The sequence below is a fragment of the Pollachius pollachius genome (assembly GCF_949987615.1).
Source record: "Pollachius pollachius genome assembly, chromosome: 8".
Classification (NCBI taxonomy): Eukaryota; Metazoa; Chordata; class Actinopteri; order Gadiformes; family Gadidae; genus Pollachius; species Pollachius pollachius.
This window is the reverse complement of record NC_136941.1, coordinates 11,869,695-11,892,874: the sequence shown is the minus strand read 5'-3', so window position 1 is coordinate 11,892,874 and position 23,180 is coordinate 11,869,695. Positions and strand designations below refer to the sequence as shown.

At 42.6% G+C, this 23,180-nt stretch overlaps 2 protein-coding genes across 2 annotated transcripts; both read left to right on the top strand.

The window, feature by feature from the left end:
* The first annotated feature begins 11,869 nt into the window (after positions 1–11,869).
* Positions 11,870–17,419, top strand: LOC307079069 (ETS homologous factor). Its single transcript, XM_079741143.1, has 6 exons — positions 11,870–11,987; positions 12,272–12,306; positions 15,281–15,500; positions 15,772–15,887; positions 16,085–16,241; positions 16,547–17,419. The coding sequence occupies exons 2-6, from the start codon at positions 12,286–12,288 to the stop codon at positions 16,852–16,854; spliced, it is 822 nt and encodes a 273-aa protein (XP_079597269.1). The 5' UTR covers positions 11,870–11,987; positions 12,272–12,285; the 3' UTR covers positions 16,855–17,419.
* Positions 17,420–18,677: 1,258 nt separating this feature from the next.
* On the top strand, positions 18,678–20,517 carry LOC307079047 (adenosine receptor A1; the record flags this gene model as incomplete). Its single annotated transcript, XM_079741110.1, has 3 exons — positions 18,678–19,015; positions 19,327–19,799; positions 20,053–20,517. The coding sequence occupies 3 exons, from the start codon at positions 18,678–18,680 to the stop codon at positions 20,295–20,297; spliced, it is 1,056 nt and encodes a 351-aa protein (XP_079597236.1). The 3' UTR covers positions 20,298–20,517.
* Positions 20,518–23,180: the final 2,663 nt, after the last annotated feature.

The window sequence follows — 23,180 nt, the reverse complement described above, 5'->3', positions numbered from 1 at the left end:
CGTGTATGTAACACTTGAGTATGAGGTTGAGCACATGCCATGTTTTGAAAATCTCCACAAAGAAATGCTGTTCATTTGACATCAGTATGCGTTGAAACATCTACATCTGAAACAGCTCCATTTTATTGTGGGGATTAATGAGGCAGTAGTATCTCATCTCAGATTAATATCTAAAGTCTGATGATAATATCTAAAGTCTGATGATGTAGCAGAGGTTCTGCTATATCATAGTAGGACTGCTGAGTCCTAGATTCATGAGGCAGTGTTTGAATGTGTCAGTATCGTTCCATCAAGGTACAATTCTGTGGATCACATTCATTACAAGGCAAAGGCGCTGACCAGAAAACTCAGAGCTTGAATTCACACTGGACTCACTGGCTGAACTAAAGGCCTGTATTAAGTACCCTTTCTTTCTGAGCTGTCACTTTTACACCGAGAGGGTCTCAAAAAGGGTCAAAAAGGGAAAAGAAGAGACGGGATAATTTTGGTGAATTCTGATAATGAGAAATCCTGATTAAATCTTCTCAATGTGTTATTCCTGTCTTCATATCACTTATTTTAATAATGGTCATGTGATTCCCTAAATATTAATCATGTGCCTGAAATGATATATAACAGCCACACTTTGTGTCTTCAAAATATATATTATAAGATATAAAGGGAACATTTGGATGCTTTGTACCTTGTAAAACAGTGGTATAAAGTGTTATAGAACCGCTAATAGAATATATAGCCACAAAATCATACACAAAACAAATTCAGTATGTTTTGCTACAGGACCGCTTTGTTTCCCACATCTAATCAAAGTGAAACCCTGCTCCTATTTCAGAACGTAAACAACTTCATTCATTGATTCCCTTCCTGTTTTCACCTGTTCCCCTCGTCCCTCCACGCCTGTCTGATCAGACACACGGCCGCTGAGACGGGGCTGCCGGCGTTTGATCCCTCTATCCATTTGTTTTCTCTGCAGAGACAGAGTGATGTATAAGGGCCTCATGTGGTGTAATTAGCATGACTAATGTGCAGACAGGTCTCTGCCTGCAACTCATCCACAGCGGTAGACGCTTCACTCCATTTTATGCTATCTCCCTAGGAACACCACAGGCACATAACACAGGATTTGTGTTTATGAGCATGTGTGTGTGCATGCGTGTGTGTGCATGCGTGTGCGTGCATTGCGTTTGTCTGATGGGAAAATAGCAATAAACGGAACGGTTGTTAAAAGTTGCTTTGATCAGATGCAATTGTATTTTCTACGGCAGATAGGACAAGTGTGAATCAACAAAGCATACTCCTATCCGTCTTTCACATTGTGTGTGTGTGTCTTTGTGTGTGTTGTGTGTGTGTGTGTGTGTGTGTGTGTGTGTGTGTGTGTGTGTGTGTGCCTCACTGTTTATGTTGTCTTTGCAATCAAACCAGGTTCTGCATGATTGTATCGACCAGCATGTTAGTTTGGATGGAGGCTCAAGGGGAATGTTGACAGGGACAGAACGAAGTCTCTGTTGACTCCAGATCATGCAGAACAACACAGATAGGTTTAGTAGGAGCTTCAGAATAAAAAAAAGAGAAAAAAGGTCTAGAGCTGAGTACAACTAATCATTCCACAACTTTCAGCCTGTCACGTTCAATAGTCTTTTCGTTTATGTATTTTTTCGGGCGGCCATCTCCATCTTCTGGTCAAATAGAGCAATAGCAGGTCCAAAAATATGCTGTGTTAAGGTACGGCCACACTGAACGCGTACGTTACACACATGATGGCGACAACCGTCACCAACTAAACACTCTTTCTATCTCCCGTTCGTTATTTTAAAGTTCAAAGCTCAGATATGTCATTCAAAATGTCATTCTGTAGTTCTACAACTGGGTATCTTGACCCTGAAATGCACCTAAATATAATTTGATCGGCGAAACAACAACATAGAGCCCATGTTTTAAAATCATTGGGTTAAGACCTTCAAATGAGAATATAGGAAACTAATTGAAGTTACTGATCCATAGGCTTGACGTCACCGGAAAATATGACTTAGGCCTATTAGATCAATATGGGATTTACCTTTTCCACATACTGAAGAAGTAACCCAAACTGCTGCGTATAGTCGAATCCTACAACAGGTGCACGGGTCACAGAAGGGGAACGTTAAGTCGGTTAATCACAGGTTAGGCACAGGCCCTGCACAGTGAGACAATTCATTATTATTTGGAGAAAAAAATAAGCACTTAAAGGCTGAGTAAAACCCCGTTTTCTATCATCTATCGACCAGGAGATTCTTGCTCTCTAGACAGGGTGCGTAGAGAAAGTGATTCTGACAGTCTAGCTAGACATGTGTCTTGTAGAATAGCCCCATCTTCTGGTCATAGGGAGAAAGGCGATGTAGGAACATCGGTTATACGTAACATGAGTTACAACCACATTGAAATACTTCAGCGTTGGTTGAAAATCTATGCTTAAGAATCTAGAAAAACATATATATCTGCCCTCTTATATGGAAAATAAATTTGAAATGTGGTGACCTAACTGAACTTTTGAGTGTCTCAGGTTGGACTCGTAGTCTTCAAGACAGAACTAACTTTGACCAATAGCATTCCATGGTTGTGCTCTTTAGTTATAACAGCCTTTGTAAGAAAGGGACGGTAAAAGTAAAAGGTTTAGCATTTGTAAGCCATATATTCATCCATGGTGATGTGTTGAAACCTTTTCAGCTTGTAACGCAAATCACGTCATTATGTGTCCATAATTAATAAGGAAAAAAAGAAAAAAAACAGTACCAAAAAGCTATGAAAGTGATGTGCAAACAGTCCTGACCTTCATGGGGAAACCTGCCTTCCGCCTGTGTAGCTCTTTCACTGAGGAAGTTGTAAAGGAACAAGAACAAGAAGTAACACCACAGTAGAACATAATTGTTCTCCTAATGGCATGACTTCTTCTACACAACAATTAGAGGAAGTCAAGGCCTCTTCCTCACCTCTCTAAATGGCCTTATGGCTGACCGAATAGGGATGTTGATATATGCTGAGGCTGATAGTCTTGTTCTCTGGTAGATCCAGTAATTCACCTGGAATGGAATCAAATTATTTGAAGAAGAAACTCTAGTGGTGATGTGATTTCCACTACACAGAACATTCTGCCCTTTGTTAACATCAGCCAATGTTAACAAAGGCCAGTGAACATTTCCCATTTTATTAAACCACACATTAAAAGATGAACATGATGCAGAACTTGTAGTGGCTCCCATGCTTCTCTGAACAAACATCTGCTCAGTGCTCTGCTCCAGGCTGATTCACTTGTTGAGCTGAGATGTGGGAGTTAGGAAGTGTAGCTATTGTATTCTTCAGCCCAGGGTGTGGCTGTACCACTTGAAAACAGCTATAGTTACAATACGATGAGGTCAAAAGGTGTTCACAAACAATGTTTATTCATCAAATTAATCAAATAGAAAAATGTATTTGTTAAGAGAAAATAACATTGGTCCTTCATTAAGTAATGAAGGAAGGGATACGTTTGTGTGTGTGTGTGTGTGTGTGTGTGTGTGTGTGTGTGTGTGTGTGTGTGTGTGTGCGTGTGTGTGTGTATCTCTCTTTTTCCCTCTCCCTCTCCCTCTCTCTTTCACTCTCCCTTTCCCTGTATCCCTCTCTCCTCCACCTCCATCCCTATCTTTGTGTTTCTTATCATGTTGTTGAAACAGTAGATTTACAGTATTCACACTCATTCATTTTAGGTTTATCTTAGTCATATAATGCCATTATACATGTGTGTTTATCTGTGTGTGTGTGTTTGTGTGTGTGTGTGTGTGTGTGTTTTCCGTGTCACTATATGTTTGCTAGTGTGCAACCATGACTGCGTCTGTGTGTTTGCGTGTGGATCTCAGTGTGTGCGTAGAGGTCTGTGTGTTTTTATTTTATGAGTGTTTATTGCGTCCAGGGATGGGAGCCTCCAAGCTACCCTTCCGTGGGAATGCGATGCCTCTGCAGTTCCCAATCTCATGACTTATCTCCAGCATTCCCATATTAAGTCCTCAAGATGGCACCCCTGCAATAACCATGGATGACAGTGAAGGCCACCCGACGGTCCTTTTGTGGGTCTTGTTGTGTGTGTGACTGTGTGTGCACTTCTCAGTGCGTGCCAGAGTGCGGGCATGTGCCTGCATGCGATCATGTGTGTGTGCATGCGCAAAACAAGAGCCTTTGTACGTTTGCAATTAAAGCAACCCAACCCATCCATTGACGCCTGCCGCAGGCCTAGCAGAACGACAACAGGTAAACACTCCTGCTCCTCTCTCCCCCAGGGTGTTGCTCATAAACAGCATATCATGTGCCATTAGTAGCCTCCCGTTGGCTAGATATTATTTCATATGAATAGCTGGACCTATAGGTCCTAGAAGACCTATATGAAAACACAGACACCCGATCCACGCATATTAACATTGAAACATGAAACTTAACGCAGTCAGACACATGCACATTCACACACACACACACACACACACACTCACAAACACACACACTATCTTGCACACACAGACACACACACACCCTATCAAATTATATCACACACACACATACACACACACACTATCTCACACACAGATACACACACATACACACACAGTCACACTTAAACACAAGCATAGCTTTTGTCAGTTCGGGGAATTCCGGGAACCTTGCATGCACACAGGTGATTTGCATATGGAGAGGGCCAGCTAATCAATTAAGAGCTCTATTCTAACCGTAACCTCACACCTGCACACACAGACCGCTCACAACAATGCATTATGGAAAATATGCTGATAAATATAATGCGGGCATCCCTAAGATTTCTAATGACTCAGAAGAACAGTCTGTGTGTGTTGTGTGTTGTGTGTGTGTGTGTGTGTGCGTGTGTGTATGTTTGTGTGTTTTGGGTTTGTGTGTGTGTGTTTGTGTGTGTGTGTGTTTGTGTGTGTGTGTGTGTGAGTATGGTAATTAGTTTTCTTGTAAAATGTATTTTTCTTTCTTCTTTTTATATTTAATATCTTTTTTGTCTTCTTCTGACGAAAAATAATTGTTTGGAGTGCATTCAACAAATGCCTTCTACTATGTCTCCATAAATTTCACCACGATTTATTTATAGACTGAGCAATAGCTATTTTTAGCTGTCAAGACTTTCCACAATATTAGCGGTTGTAAGTTGTGTTTTTTCTAAAAGCCATGAAGTGTGGTTGCCTGGCAACTCCCACTGAGCCGGTTATAATGTAACCTGTCCCTTCTCATCTTGTCAGTCGTCCTCATATCTCTTGGTCCTTATCAGCTGCAGGTGCACTGCAACTGCCAGTCAATCACATTAAATCCTGCTCTTGCAGTGGGGCTTTCCCTCAACACACCTCCCTCTGGTCTGTTTCTGCAGGGACCCAAAGGTTTAACTTCACCACCAGCTGATGTGTTGTTCCTCCAATTATTAAGTAAACTCTATATTTCGGAGAAAGAGAGTGAACTGGAACGAAAACGATATGTGTCCTCTCTTAAGGTTGTGTGTCTTACAGTATCAGAATTACAGTATTACAGTTATATGTGGGCCTGCGTGTGTGCACTTTTGTTTAAACGATACAATACTTTTGTTTAAACTATTGAGCTTAGTTTGAAATCTTTGTTTGTACCATATTTCAAAAGGACTATTTTTCTCTAAATATGAGAAACAAAAAGGTGTTGTTTCTGTTCAAGAAAATTTATGAGAAATGATTTTCTAGTATAATATAAATGTATACATTTATATTTAAATGTTGTTTTCCGATAATGTGAAGGGTTAAATTAGGAAATAGCATCATGAACTTGAAATTCCTCACAACTTTCTCGGGAGTTATTTCTACCCCTCGAAGAACCGGTAGCACTACCCTGTCATTAGCAAAAACAAACAAACAGCAGTTGTACCTTTGGCAACAATATACGCTGCTTGCATTTGCATCATATTCGAGGGGGCAACAGGTACACACTTTGCGTACTGGCCTTGCTTTTTTCCAGTGTTCGTCGATGGGACTTTGGGCACTTGGGATGTCATTTGTTCAAACAAGCAAAGAAAAGCAATCACACACTATCTGTGTGAGAACAGGTATAGGATGAGAAAGAGTGACGGGCAGAGAGGGAGAGAGGGGGAGGTTTGCACAGGCAGCCTATCCCAGATGGTCAGATTTTCCTTAGTTCTTTGCGAAAACATTGGCGCTCTTAGCTCAGCTGCCATGATATTGGTGAGTCATTAACTATACTTACTACAAACATACAGATTCAATTTTAGTTGTAAGGCCCTTAATCACAGTTATAATAATAATACATTTTATTTATAACACACTTTACATCAACTCAATGACCTCAAAGTGCTACAATGCACATAAAAGATAAATACAAAGACTAACTAGATTAAAAAGAAAAATAACAGAGAAAAAAAATCATTTAAAATTGCAGTTTAGCCAAAGGCTTTTCTAAAAAGATGGGTTTTTAGGCCTTTTTTAAAAGAATCCACAGTTTGTGGGGCTGCAGAGGGGGTTGGGTTTTTTTTATGCAGAGTTGGGTGTCATCAGTGTAGCAGGGGAAAGATATTCCATGCCTGCTGATGACACGACCAAGGAGTAGCATGTATAGCATGAAGAGGGTGGGGCCAAGGACTGATCCTTGAGGGACACCACAAGTGACAGAGTGCGTGTATGATTTAGCATCACCCAGGAATACATACTCTGTTCTGTCCGAGAGATATGATGTGAACCATGCCAGGGTAGTGTCAGAGAGACCGATGGAGTGGTGAAGGAGGTGTAGAAGGATGTGGTGGTCGACGGTATCAAATGCTGCGGTGAGGTCGAGAAGGACGAGAAGTGATGAAGAGCCAGCATCAGCAGTCATCAGCAGTTCATTGGTGACCCTGACCAGGGCAGTTTTCGTACTGTGGCCAGAGTGGTAACCAGACTGGAACTTCTCATAAAGACTGTTTGTTATGAGGTGGTTGTGGAGTTGAGCAGAAACTACCTTTTCCAACACCTTTGATGGAAAAGGGAGGTTGGAGCCGGGGCGGTAGTTGGCAGGTGCTTCAGGGTCAAGGCTGGGCTTTTTGAGTAATGGCTTGATGCCAGCAGTTTTCAGAGATGTGGGGACAGGGTTGGACCAGAGAGACTGATTGATGATGGAGAGCAGAGGAATGACTTTTTGTCAGGGTTGAGGGAAATGGGTTCAGGTGACAGATGGAGGGCTTCATCTTCCTTAGGATGTCTTCAACCTCATGCTGAGTGATGTCGGTGAAACAGCAGAGGAGCTGAGGGGTCCCGGGCTGAAGGTTGGCGGATGTGACTGGAGATGCAGGAGGGGCAGAGGGGCTGGGGAGAAGAGAGGGCGGGGGCAGGGGAGAAGAGAGACCAGGGGGGCTGGAGAGAGGGGAGGCAGGGGGGCTGAAGAGAGGCGAGGGCGGAGGGGAGGGAGGGCTGGAGAGAAGGGAGCGGATGTTGTCTACTTTCGATTTGAAGAAGGAGATGAAGCTGTTGCACCGCTCCTGCGTGCAGCGTAGGGGGGTCTGAGGTTTGAGGAGATGATTTATGGTTGAGAAAATCTGCTTGGAGTTACAAGGGCTATTGATGATTATGTGGGAGTAGAACTGGGGCCGTGTGTCACTGAGGGACTTGCTGTAGGCCTTCTGATGTTCCCGGTAGGCTAGTTTGTGAACAGCAAGTCCTGAGTCTATGAAACGCCGTTCAAGGACACGCCCCGTTCTCTTCGGTAGTCTTAGCTCACTGGTGTACCAGGGGGCTGAGCGTGTGAAGGTGATGGTTCTGGGGTTAGGGTTGGTTGACTCGGGCATGGCGGTTCAGGAGGGTGCTGAGTGATGAATTGTAGAGATCCACAGATTATGTGAAGGGGGGTTGGCAGCGGGGAGATGGAGGAGGTCAGTAGTCATGGTGACTGGGTTGATGTTTTTAAGGTTCCTGAAACTGATTTGCCTGTTGGGCTTATTGAGGGGGGACAGGGTGGGTAGCTCCATTGAGATGGCCATAGTTATAATCTGGCTTTACAGGCCATATATTTATGAAACACCCTGACCCTACCACTCAAAAACCAGACCTGAACAAATTGGCAGTGAAAAGTGTCCAGATGTAAAATGAAAAGAAACAAAAGTTTGAAATTATATTTCATCATCGAGTGTTAGTGTTAGCATCGTGACTAGTGATCTTTGAATCAATTGATACTACCTCAATCAATTTTGGACACATGGCAAATAACAAGTAATGTTTGTTCTTGTAATATTTGAGTCAAACCAGACATAAATTTTACTAGCGATTTTGCTACAGTAGGCTAAACCAGGGGTTCTCAACCACTGGGCCGTAGACCGGTACCAGGCTGCGGAGATTTGGAAATGTTACCTTAAAAAAAAGATATTTAATAGTAATACAATTTCTTGCCACTTCATGGGCTACTATATTTTTATTATGGAAATAGATTTGGTTGATGGATTTGATGGATTTGTTTGAGTTTGACTTGGCACAGTAAGTACCCCAGTGATGCTGCAGAACTGTTTAAGACCTGTTCTACCAGTATCACAAGTATACTTATTGTCTATTAATAAACTGTGTTTTATTTTTAATAATGTTCCTACAGCAAAGCTTTTGTCAACTTTGCATAGATGATTTAGTTTGCAAACACCATTCACCCTGTACATTTTCATTTGAGCAATATGTCAAACAGCACAGTGTATAGCTAACATAGTCATAATGTTTTATTGGCTTGATGTTTACGCTGTATATCACAGTCCTGTTGTTAGACTGTTGCTGTCAGTCTAAAAATGATGCTAATAATTTGGGTATGCCAATCGGGTGCCGCTTTAGCTGTGATTGGGTAGATTTGTTTGAAAAGCGGAACGAGAAGCTCAATTGACCAATAGCTTCTGCCTGCCTGTCGAGATTGGACTTGTACAGTGTGGCGTCAGATCACAATGACCACCTCCATTACTGAAGTATGGAAGCATAGGAATGTTAACGGTAGTCATGGTGTTTTGTCATTGTTTTGTAATTAATTGTGAAATTATTAGTTATTATCAGATGACATTGCTGTGTTTGAAGTATCGCCCAAGAAGAACCCATGATGCATTCTGATTTACAAGCCCTATTATTCAATCTACAGAGTTGGCAAAATTGGACCAGAGTAAATGCAGAGAAAAAATTCCCTTAATGGATTGACGCATTGTTTGCCGTGTACACTTTGTAGTTTGGATGAGTTTTAACATTTGAAACATTTGGTATAATGTAAGTACTCAACAAAATTCATAACATTAGTTGAGTAATTTTTTTATATTTTGACTGGGAAATGTTACCTACCACGACTTTATCAACTGTTTTAAAGTGATCAAACATATGTAACACATTCAGGCAAAATATTAGAGCCATTCTTGATGGGAAGATAAAATCGTTCTTACTTTTACATTTGCTGTCCCATTTAAGATGATTGATTTCAGTTGCTCAACGTCCTCTCCTCTTAGCCCCTGATGCCTTTTTCAACATAGGCCCCGTCCACACGGGTGAAAACTATCTCCGCAATGAGTCCGTCTACGCAACGAGTCCATCTACGGGCTCATTGTGAAAATGCATTGAGCTGTAGAAACTCTGTATTACATATTTAAGGCAGCTGTGTGGCACTGGTTCTCCACAAAAAAAAGTGGAGTGCATCAAGCATGCACTCATCAAGCCTGCGCGCTGTATACAAACATACAGTTGAGGAGGAGAAAGCAGTTGTTTAACCTTTAAGATTAAGCAGAAAGACTTCTTAATGTACATTACATTTACCAAGGGGCTGTATTTGAAGCTACAAAAATAATACAAATCCAAAAAAACTCTAATATCGCCCAGCTGGTGCGGGGCGATGACGTCATCATTTGCGTTTCAGGCGTCCACAAGAATCCTAACACGAAAACGCATGGGTCCGTTTTAGGTCTTATCCACCCTGGGACCTGGTTTCAGAAAAGTGTGTTTTCTGGCACCGAACACGCCAGATCCATCTGGACGGTTGGCCTAAAAACACAAGACGTATGTGTTTTCACCAAAAAAAAGGTTCTGTGTCGACGGGGGCCAAGTACATTTCTGCTACCATTATTTATTCGGAGTGTCTATTCGTACCCCTGGAAATTTTAGCCTTGGCCACACAGTTGGTTTAAAAATACCCTTTGTGATGCGCATGCGAGCGCATTCCCGGTCATTCGTGTATTTTGCGCATGTAATTACACTTTTGTCTGATTTTCACCCTTTTATGATCGCAACACTTTTTAGTTCGCCAGCCAGACCTCCTGTCAAAGATTAAAGTAAGCGGCTAACAATGCAAAATAGTGTAGCTACTCCCAATGCTATCCTAGGCAAACATGGTTGTTTACATATGTATTTGAGGAGTCTGATCAACACACATAAAAACGTTCGGAGAACATCTTGTCAGGGTTACCTTGTCTGCAGCACTTTTTATTCTTTTTTATTACATTGTGTGATCAATATGCCAGGGTGGCGGGGGGTATTAAAGGCCCACTATGCAGGATCAGCCATTTCTTCGCTGTTTTCTCGGTTTGCGCTCAAATTTTTCTCTACACAGCTCCCCCGACAGCTCGGAGTAGATATTTTAGAACACTGTCACTCAATGACGACCCTTCCCCACCCACTTCACCCTATTGGTGGCAGAAACCACCAATCGACCCATAAAGTGTTATAGAACCATCATAATGACTCAACCTGCTTATTTAAGGTAAATTAAGCAAAAAAGTTGCATAGCTCCCCTTTAATAATACACATTTCTGTGTGCATAAACTGATAATTGTACCAGGGTGCAAATAGCCTCACCCTTGCCAGCAAGCATTAATATGCTTTCCCCTAGTGCCCCACTTGACCCCAAACTATATATCTTTGTTCTATCTATCCCCTGTGTTGGTTTTACGATGGATTCCGTGACTCATATAGGCCACTGGCAATATTTCATAATGGCATAGTAGCTTTCTTGGTGGCAATATTTGGGATGATCCATTTCTACAATAAAGATAAGTTATTAAAGTAACTGCATAATGATTACCACTTTAAGTGAAGCAGGACAAACTAACAAAAAATCCCCTGTGTAATATTTTCATTCATTTAATTTCAATATCCAAAAAGTTTAAAAGAGAAGTTCCAGGCCAGTGTGCCTTTGTTGTAGACAAAACAGACAAAGAGTTATAGGAACAAATGCACACCGCAATCCCACATCCCCCCTAATAGCAGGGTACCAGTGCTATCAGTTGCCACTCATTTGAACCATTAGAACCCACAGCAACAATAATCTTACTAGCTAATTAGACTACTGCTGTTGACCTGACCATGGACTATAAACTCTTTCAGTTATCATAACAAGAATAAGTCACCATGTGGCAGAAGAATAACTTTAACGGCCTTAAAGGTTTGATCCTGCACTAAAGGTGCAAGTCCCAGCCATGCCAATGCTAGTCATACTAGTTTGCGTGTCTAAATATGTGTTTAAATATGTTGATATGTTGATGCGTAAACTATGAGGTACAAAAAGGTAAAACAGTTTTGTTTGTTGTCCCTTGCCATGCAACTCCTAAAAATAAATAAAAACATAACACATAACATAACACCAACAACATTGACACCCAAATAGAACAATTATACAAGCCAGAGAGAGCGAGACCAACAGACAAGACAGGAAGGGAGGCAGACCAGCAAACAGTCATGGCGAGTGGGTTGCAGGTGGCGGGCGGGCGGGCGGGGGGGATCAGTGGTGTAGGGGTGTGACCAACCCTCACCTGTGTTAAAGGTGCATGCTGATAACGTGCATATTCACAGGGAGGAGCTATTGGTGCTGACTGGAGGACTGAAATAATATAAACGAGCAGCAAACAAACCGGTACATCCATATATCAACAATTTCACAGGTGAAGGAAAGTGACCACCGCCCTTTGCTCTGATAGAGACCGCTCTGTGCGTAGGACACGCCGTTGGGTGACTCCAATACTCAGCCAGGTACAGCTGCCAGTGACTCACTCATTCATGTGTTGCTGTTTCAATTGAATTGAAAAAAATATAAGGGATTCATATTCGTTTAGTCTTACAATCAATTCTGAAAGAAATCGAATTATGTAAGAGGTAAGAAAATAGGTTATGCTTCTACTGAGGATGCTACCCTGAGAAAATATACACTGGAAATTTGTGATTGTGACGTATCTCCTGAAAATGTTTGAGTTCATGTCTGTTTATTTGTGTTTGCTTAGTATCTACTAATGTGTTGTGTTTGGTGGTCTCGACAGATCAACTGCCAAGAATGTTGGCTAGACTAGAGATGGTGAGTTCACATTTCTTTCTCTTTCTATACTTTATTAGTTATGTATTTATATATTTCTCTATCTCCCCTTTGATCAATTAATGTATTAATAATCTGTTAATTAATTTATGTAATAACTTCAATATTATGAATTATTGTCGTAATTATTTATATATTTTGATTCAGCTGGATTTGTAATGTTTGATCTGTTTCTCATATTGTGTGCTATTTGTTTGTTTGAATGTGCTACCATGTTGTCTTAAGTTGACTTATTAACCTTATTCACCTAACAGTATAGCTACATATACATTTATAACATGGTATTTATGACAAAAATAAATAAAGGTTAGACCAGTTATAACAGGTACATGCTCTTGTTTTTCTTTTTTATGTTTCTAAAATCCACTAGACTGTAGCTCACTGTTATCCTGATAGTAAAAATGACTCGCACTTGCATAAATTTGATAGTCAAAGTGCAGCCATACTTCAGAAGAACAGTGTTGTTGTTGTCTAACTTTAGCTTCCAATGCAGAACATCCAGAACATTGTATAGAGTATAGTGTGTGCCGTGGACAGTGACCTCTGTCACTGTCCATCACAAAGACCACTGTTGGTTGGTCAGGAGTATATTGGGCAAACTCATTTAGAAGATATTGAAATGTATGCAATTCAAAATGTATACAGCTTACTGGTTCTAGGCAATATATAATAATTTACATAATAAGAGATGTCCACTATATCGACTTCAAGCCAGGCTCAGGGGAAGACTGACTGTCCTCGAATGGTCATCTGTCCCTTTACCTTGCTTTCTCACACTCTCTCTATTTATCTCTCTCTAAGTCTCTCTCTATGTCTCCCACTATTTTAATCACTATGTCTCTCAATATGTCTCTCTCCTATGTCTGTCTTTATGTCTCTCTCTGTCTGTCTTTATGTCTCGCTCTCTCTATTTATCTCTCTCTATGGCTCTCTGTTGACCCCTCTCTCTGTCTCTCTCTATCTCTCTCTCTATCTCAATCTATTGATCTCTCTATGTCTCTCTATTGACCCCTCTCTATGTCTCTCTCTTTGTCTCTCTATTGACCTCTCTCCATGTCTCTCTGTCTCTCTATATATCTCTCCATGTCTCTCTCTTTGTCTCTATTGACCTCTCTCTATGTCCCTCTATGTCTCTCTATTGACCTCTCTCTATGTCTCTCTATTGACCTCTCTCCATGTCTCTCTATTGACCTCTCTCCATGTCTCTCTGTATGTCTCTCTATTGACCTCTCTCCATGTCTCTCTGTATGTCTCTCTATTGACCTCTCTCCATGTCTCTCTCCATGTCTCTCTATTGACCTCTCTCCATGTCTCTCTGTATGTCTCTCTATTGACCTCTCTCCATGTCTCTCTCTATGTCTCTCTATTGACCTCTCTCCATGTCTCTCTCTATGTCTCTCTCTATTGACCTCTCTCCATGTCTCTCTCTATGTCTCTCTCTATTGACCTCTCTCCATGTCTCTCTCTATGTCTCTCTCTTGACCTCTCTCCATGTCTCTCTCTATGTCTCTCTATTGACCTCTCTCCATGTCTCTCTCTATGTCTCTCTATTGACCTCTCTCCATGTCTCTCTCTATGTCTCTCTCTATTGACCTCTCTCCATGTTTCTCTCTATGTCTCTCTCTATTGACCTCTCTCCATGTCTCTCTCTATGTCTCTCTCTATTGACCTCTCTCCATGTCTCTCTCTATGTCTCTCTCTATTGACCTCTCTCCATGTCTCTCTCTATGTCTCTCTCTATTGACCTCTCTCCATGTCTCTCTCTATGACTCTCTCTATTGACCTCTCTCCATGTCTCTCTGTATGTCTCTCTCTATTGACCTCTCTCCATGTCTCTCTGTATGTCTCTCTATTGACCTCTCTCCATGTCTCTCTCTATGTCTCTCTCTATTGACCTCTCTCCATGTCTCTCTCTATTGACCTCTCTCCATGTCTCTCTCTGTATGTCTCTCTCTATTGACCTCTCTCCATGTCTCTCTCTATGTCTCTCTCTATTGACCTCTCTCCATGTCTCTCTCTATGTCTCTCTCTATTGACCTCTCTCCATGTCTCTCTCTATGTCTCTCTCTATTGACCTCTCTCCATGTCTCTCTCTATGTCTCTCTCTATTGACCTCTCTCCATGTCTCTCTCTATGTCTCTCTCTATTGACCTCTCTCCATGTCTCTCTGTATGTCTCTCTCTATTGACCTCTCTCCATGTCTCTCTCTATTGACCTCTCTCCATGTCTCTCTCTATGTCTCTCTCTATTGACCTCTCTCCATGTCTCTCTGTATGTCTCTCTCTATTGACCTCTCTCCATGTCTCTCTCTATGTCTCTCTCTATTGACCTCTCTCCATGTCTCTCTCTATGTCTCTCTCTATTGACCTCTCTCCATGTCTCTCTGTATGTCTCTCTCTATTGACCTCTCTCCATGTCTCTCTGTATGTCTCTCTCTATTGACCTCTCTCCATGTCTCTCTCTATTGACCTCTCTCCATGTCTCTCTCTATGTCTCTCTCTATTGACCTCTCTCCATGTCTCTCTGTATGTCTCTCTCTATTGACCTCTCTCCATGTCTCTCTCTATGTCTCTCTATTGACCTCTCTCCATGTCTCTCTCTATGTCTCTCTCTATTGACCTCTCTCCATGTCTCTCTGTATGTCTCTCTCTATTGACCTCTCTCCATGTCTCTCTGTATGTCTCTCTCTATTGACCTCTCTCCATGTCTCTCTGTATGTCTCTCTCTATTGACCTCTCTCCATGTCTCTCTCTATGTCTCTCTCTATTGACCTCTCTCCATGTCTCTCTCTTGACCTCTCTCCATGTCTCTCTCTATGTCTCTCTATTGACCTCTCTCCATGTCTCTCTCTATGTCTCTCTCTATTGACCTCTCTCCATGTCTCTCTGTATGTCTCTCTCTATTGACCTCTCTCCATGTCTCTCTCTTGACCTCTCTCCATGTCTCTCTGTACCAGATGGCCTACGTGGCTGAGACGGGGATGGCTGGGACTGCTCGGGCCGCCTGGGCAGAGGGAGGCCCGGCCTCGTCCTCTGCAGAGGTGGACCTGGAGGTCATCGAGGAGTACCTGCAGGAGCACTCGCTGGAGGTCCAACCGGCGTACACGCCGGACCCCCTGGCCAGCGCCGCGCCGCAGCCCGCCCAACCACCCTCCCAGCAGGACTCCCACATCATAGGTCAGCAGTGGATTAGGAGGAGGGGGAGTGTGTGTGTGTGTGTGTGTGTGTGTCGGTGTGTGTGTGTGTGTGTGTGTGTGTCGGTGTGTCGGTGTGTGTGCGTGTGTGTGTGTGTGTGTGTGTGTGTGTGTCGGTGTGTCGGTGTGTGTGCGTGTGCGTGTGTGTGTGTGCGTGTGTGTGTGTCGGTGTGCGTGCATGTGTGTGTGTGTGTGTGTGTGGTTAAGGACTTTGCATAGTCAGAAGTGATGTATTTGTGGTTCTGTCCTCCTAGAGAACCGCTGGTCGGGCCAACATGCATATGAGTGGTACTGTGGCCCTCACACTCCCAATGAAGAATATGAGGAGAACGTTCCACATGCTACCTGGCCCAGTCCCCATGGCAACTGGGTGGGTTCATACGCTTTGGAGACAGCAGCATTCATACATTTCACATCATTTCTGAATTGATGTACTTGATGTTCAAACACGATCAATCCCCCCCAATTATACTACCCATATTAAGGCCAGATATTGGAAGACCCAATTGTCAACGTATTTATTTGAATTTGTAATAACGATTGTATGCGTGTGTGTGTGTGTTTCAGGACCACCATGGCTACTCCTATGATGTGAACAAATGCAGTGATTCTGAATCCCAGTCAAGCGATTCTCATTACCAGGACTACCCCTACTCTGTCTCTCTGACCAATGAGAAGAAGGGAAAGAATACATGTGATCCACTGCCTCTCGTTCCACTCTCAGGTACTACCTAGTAAAAAGACACATACACACATGCACGCCACAAACCATCCCCCCACACACACACGCACACAACACATGAATTTCACACACACAGACACACACACACGTACACACACTTACAATTACACACAAACACACAGACAGCCAGCTATCGGTACTTGCAGGGAAGAGGAAGACACAATGCAAGACTTTCACACACACACAAACAGACACACACATGTACAGACACGTACACACACACAGACACAAACAAACACACACACACACACACACACACTGAAACAGCCAGCTCTCTGTACTTGCAGGGAAGAGAAAGGAGCGGCTGTTCCAGTTCCTGTTTGAGATGCTCCAGACGCCATCCATGCAGAGCTGCATCTGGTGGGTGCAGTCCTCGGCGGGTACCTTCCAGTTTTCCTCGCAGAACAAGGAGCGGCTGGCACAGCTCTGGGGCCGGCGCAAGGGGAACCGCAAGACCATGACCTACCAGAAGATGGCGCGGGCGCTGAGGAACTACTCGCGCACCGGGGAGATCCACAAGGTGAAGAGGAAGCTCACGTACCAGTTCAACGAGGGAACGCTGAAGGGCCTGCGGGGGAACTCGCACGCCGCGTAGGAGGAAGGGCGGGAAGAACTCTGGAGAAGAAGAAGAACATGTTTTAGGGCGGGAAATGAACCATGAGGAATGAGAGTAGGAGAAACAAGACAAAAAGGAGTGCACAATTAATTCCCATGGTTACACTAGGAATGGTTCTTATTTATTTCTTACAACCCACGGTTTCCACTGACCTACCTTTTCAAACACAAATAAATACTGAGTATTTGAAAAAAAAGGAAAAAGCCAGATGCGACTCTGAAATCGCAGTAGAACACAGGTCTTTCTTATCACTGAAGGGAGCAAAAAAATCTGCTCAAATTGACGTGGAAAAATGTAAAAATATCATTGATTTATGAGAAATCTGCTTTAGATAGGCTAGCCTGGCTATGAGTCGCCTGGCTTTAAACGTTAAGTAAATCGAAAAGGTTGTGACAAAAAAAACATCTACTTTATAAGTAGAGCAATTTAGTTAGAAAAGTGCTATTTCTACACATTCACAAAGGTTTCTCTTGTGAACATGATTCTGCAAATAGTGACAATAGTGTGTTTGTTTGTGTGAAAAACTTTTTTAGGATTTAATAAATCTAAGAATAGGGTGTATAATATAATGGAGTGTGTGTTATTGTTGTTATATTCCCTTAGACATTGTAGAGACAGATACTTGCAAACACAAGGTGAGACGCAGCTCCGCACCCCATACGAGCCCATAACGGTATGCAAAGTAAGCACGCATCAACAACGGCCGGCTTCCAGTTAATCAGTAACATCTAAAAACTAAATTTCCCCAACAGACTATAAACTTGCACACGCTAAACAAAACACACAGACGAACACACACACACCCATGGTTGCGCGTGACACACACACACACACACACACGCCCTCTCATTTTCTCTAACACACACACACACACACACACACACACACACAAACACACACACACACACACACACACACACACACACACACACAGTGCTTAACCAAACACCTGTCTTTGAGTGGTCGAATAGATAAGGCTGCAATATGTCTTCAAAGATAACTAATAGCGCTATTCACTGGCTTTAAGGAAAACTTTCCATCCAGGACTACTCAAAAGGAAAGAATCCAGTGGTTTAGAAGTGGATATATATATATATATATATATATATATATATATATATATTTTTTTTTTTATTTTTTTTTTACAATAATAGAATATTTTGCATATTACTCAAACGGAAATAAGTAATCTCTGTTGTTTGCAAGATGCATAAAAAAAAGTGCCTGGGAAAGACAGCAACTATTATTATTCTATATTTTTATTTATTTATGTCAGAGTGAGCCAGTGTGGCCAATTGATCGTCTGTACTCTTTAAGTACTAGTAATTGCTTTCTTTAGACTATGAAGACAAAAAACAGATTCTGAACATACAGTAAGACTTGGGCTTCTGCCCCACGGCTCACTTTTTCCCATGGAGCTACCCTGGACCATTGTCGGGGTAGGGCTTTAATTCACTAATGGAACACAGATGGTGTCTCTTCAGAGAGCAAGTGTGTATCTATGCAGTGTCTATCTGTCTGCAAGTCCACAAAACAGCGCATGCACGTTGTCCTATAAAAAAAGAGAGCCATCTCCCTATTACTCCTCTCTCTGCTTGTTCTGCGTGATGTGTACAGGAGCTTTGAGTTGGAACGACCGGCAGCACACACATCGGACCGATTTGTGATTCCCAGTCTCCCTGAGGGGACCACTCGCTGTTTCTTTCACCATCGCTTCCAGCAAAAAGAAATCAAACAAACCGTTCCACACGTCACACTTCTCACGTTTCTTCATCGCCCTTCAGATTCGTTTTTTTTCCATGATGGCCGACTGGACCTGGGTGGTCTACACAGGCCTGGAGGTGCTGATTGCGCTGGTCTGTTGCCTGGGCAACGCCTTGGTTGTGCTCGCTGTGTGCGTTGGCATCAAGGGGGCCCTGCACGAGCCAACTTTCTGTTTCGTGGTTTCCCTGGCAGCGGCTGATTTCCTGGTGGGCGTGGCCGCCGTGCCGCTGGCCGTGCTGCTGGATGGCTGGGTGCATCTGGCGCCTCACCTCTGCCTGCTGCTAAGCTGCGTGGTTCTGGTGCTGACCCAGGCCTCGGTGCTGTCCCTGCTCGCCATCGCGGTGGACCGCCACCTACGCCTGCAAACCCCGCTCAGGTAAGAGACACGGATGTCAGCCCTGTCTGTCCACCCACAGCGGGCAGGATGGTGTAGCCGTGGCTACAGGGTGTTTGAACTCCGAGCCCAAATGTACTGGGTTTGATTCTCAATGTGCCCAGTGTAAGGCTAAGGCCGGCTCCTATTGATATCTGGGTTGAAGTAATTTGGAAAAAATAATCTGCCAAATGACTCTAGAGTACAGGCAAGAGCTCCACAGTACTAGTTGGAGGCAGGTTTACAAATTAGTTAATAATTTAACTAATTTAAATTATTAACTACTTTCTCTCTTTCTTTTTTCTCCCTCTCAGTTATCAAAAACTGACCAGACCAAGCCAAACATGGCTGACTGTCGCCATCTGCTGGTCACTGTCATGCGTACTGGGCCTCACTCCTCTGTTCGGGTGGAACAACTTCTCCACCATGGCTCCTCCGTGCGGCAAGAACGAATCTAATGAATCGCCCGTCCAGGTCGCTCCACCCTGCACGTTTCTCTCCACGATCTCCCTGCCGTTCATGGTCTACTTCAACTTCCTGGGATGCGTTCTGCTCCCCCTGCTGGCCATGACCCTGCTCTACGTGCGGATCTTCTGGAGCCTCCAGGGCCGTCTACGAGACAGCACTCCCCAGGCACGGGTGTCCCTGCTCAGGGAGAGAAGACTGGCCTGCTCCCTGGCATTGGTGCTCTTCCTCTTCGCAGGCTGCTGGATGCCCCTGCATGTGATGAACTGTCTGCTACTCTTCTGGGGTCCTCAGACAGTCACTAAAGGAGCTATGTATACAGGCAGGTAGCCAAGGCTTTCAAATCGAACGCATGTTTTGAAGATGATATACTACGTTTATCATGAGTTTTCCCCGTGGAATTCGATCTTGGTAATTGTATTCGATTAGTATTTATCAATAGGCTACTATCAGGTGCTATACCTTCAGCTAAATTGAAGCGCTGGGTATCGAATCCAGTAGGCGAGTCAAAAAGTCAAAAAAAAAACTTAAACATACTAGGAATATGAAACCAACATACTTTTTTCCATCGTTAGGTATCCTCCTGTCCCACGCTAACTCGGCAGTCAACCCGGTGGTCTATGCCTACCGAATACCAAAGATCCAGCAGGCCTACGCCCACATTTGGAGGCGCGTCCTCGCCGTGATGAGCGGTCGCTGTGGGGAGCAGCGTGGTGAACGGGCCGGGTCGGGCAGCAGAATCAGATGGACGGAGAGCGTTGAATCGGTGAATCCAGCTGTTGAAGTCAGCAGTAGGATTAATCCACCCCAGAACCTTTGACTCCTAAACCCCTAATCCATATGCGACCTTTAGGCCTAGTATTCCTTTTAGCATTTCACTTGACCTTGAATTAAGAAAAAAAATCCAGCAATGTCGTTTTTTGGTCATAGATGTAAATGGCAATTACCACCTTTTTTTTTAAATGATTTTAATACAGTGAATATAGGCTACATGTTGTTTTCACACAAGAAGTCTATATGTTACATTGTCATTTAGTCAGAGAAGTTTAAAATGATTGAAGAATAGCCTACCCGTATGCATGCTCATGTGTCAAAGGTTCATGTCCATGCTGTTAACCTCTTAAACTCGAGGTTCTCCAGATTTGGGAAGACCGTGATCACTCTCGCAGCAAAAGGCATAAAACACTGCCCTTATTGTGTATAAATAGTCATATAAAATGAACATGAGAAACTCCGCTACAAGCACATATAAGTCATTTTTACATACACCAAACACAACTCAAACGCCAAGCATATTAACAAATGAGACAATTAAAAATAAGCTGGAGTTTAAGAGGCTGAATACCCAATCAGCAGAGTGAGGAGAAGCTTATCATGTCTCCTTTCGAACATAGGTATACTCTACATGTGTCATATTTAGGAAGACATTGTTCATCTTCTGTATGTAAAGATTATATGCGGATATTTTAAATATAAAATGTAAATATGGAGCGGTAAATAACTTTCATTTTCTCTAAACCAACTTCCTGGTAGGCCACAGATAAATTCTATGCCCGGCGTAGCAGCATGTCAACGTCTGTAGTCAAATAGCTTTATTGTGGTTAAATCCTCAAAGCAGGCCTATTAGGACGTATTTACTCACTTTATTGACTTATTTAGTTTCCCAGGAGTAAATATCGGATCGAGAGGGTGAGTTAAGGTGTTTCCTCCTCTTGCTGTACACATATTTGTCCGCTTGAAGGTGCACTTCCCTAACAATCGTTTGTAGGTTATCACAAAGTATACCTTACAACCGAGACTGACTGTCATACAATCACAAAATTCCTTAAAATAGTAAAATGATCTCCATTAAGCTCAGTATACAACTTACATTGTACATCTGGTAAAACTTTAGAATAGGACTTGATGATGTGAATAGTAAATATAGTAATAAAGTATGATGTACAATATATAAATCCATTTTATTTGTAATTACCCTGGACATGAATTAGAAAAAATGTATATTTAAAATATTAAATATAGTATTAACAATAAGGCTAGGTCTAGTTTAAAAACATTTAATAGGCCTTTGCAAACATAGAAAGCAGGTTTGAACCATTTATGGTCATACATTCTCTTCATTGATAAGGTTAAACTCTCTCTGTCATTTGTCAGTCAGACAGTCTGCTGTTCCAGGAAAGTCCCTGACAGCAGGTCATTGGTTGATTATTTCAAAAACCTTGGTTAGGGGCACATAATGATCCAGGGAGAATCCATTTCAATATGTCATCCGTCAAACTTTATTAATCAAGGGTTGATAATTTATTTATTAACATCAATAAATTAAAAAACAATTTGTCACGCCTTAAACTAGTCACAGGTAAAATACAATCAAATGTAAAGCCTAAGCTTTAGAACTATAAAATATTTAGAATGACAAGCATAACTCTTATGAAACAAAGCACTTATGAAACAATCTTGTTCTGAACAAACATTTTTCATTTCCTAAATGATACGTTGACGTTGAAATAATGATGTTCTTCTGTTGATGGTCCTTTGTATGCGTTTAGTGTGGTCCTCAGGGAAGGCAATAGACTGTATAGTTATCACCTGAGCAGGGCTGATCCCTCCCACCAAACTATACAACCTACTACCTCACCCTGACAGAGCACATAGGAACCTGAACACGACCCCATCTAGACACAGTCACAGTCGGTCTGTTTCTGGACGAAGACATGGAGGATAAATAAAAGAGATGATTTGATATGGCGGCTGTAGTGCTGACTCAGAGATGGCTGCTGCGGATTGGCCGACCTGGCTGTCTCCTTAGGAAAGACAGTAGATTGTATAGTTATCTCAGATTGGGGTGCACAACCCCACAACTATTCAATCTACTACCTCAGCCCCAAGGACAGCATTCTTGTGTTGTAACATCCAGGATCCTCACAGATGAGATTCCTGTAATGATACAGAGACAGAGACAAAAAACAGTTTTATCGATCTGAATTGCTTTTGCTATGCAATAATGTCATTTATAATTATAAATGTATTTAACAAGGGTCCACATCAGTGGTCACTGGTGAAGTTAAGACAAATAAATAAATAAAGTAAATAAATGAATTATTTACAATTCTAATATTGAAAGCCATTTTTGATCTTCCACATTTTCTCCTTTTTCACATTCCTATGATGGCTTTGTGGAATAGCTCACCAAACATGTCCATCCTGTGAACATTTTTATATTGAACCACAGCATGCCTCTACCTGCCGAGTTTTTAAGAAATATCGATCGCGTCATGCCCACAAGCCAGCCACAGTGTATGATGCAACAGAATGCAACCCACCGCAATATTTTACAGACAAACTAGTAATAGAGTAACGAACGAAAGCCCATCAAAAATACCTCACTGTCCTCCTGCAATTCCTGCATGTGATCGAAAGAAATAGAAACGGCACCCGTCTTTGTGCCAGAAATGTATTTCTGTTTCTTTTGCCGAAAAAGCTGAGCTCGTTCCAGTGGGGTAGCCACTGGGTAGGCTAGTTGCTGCCTCTCAGACTGGAGGTACACACACACACACACACACACACATGCGTACACACACAGATGCCTGCAAATACGGTTGCCACCAGCTGCTTCTGATTGAATACAAAGCTGGGATTCTGCACCCTAAACAAAACAAGGAACCACAAAATGGCGCCTAACGTGTCAGCCATTTTAAGTCTA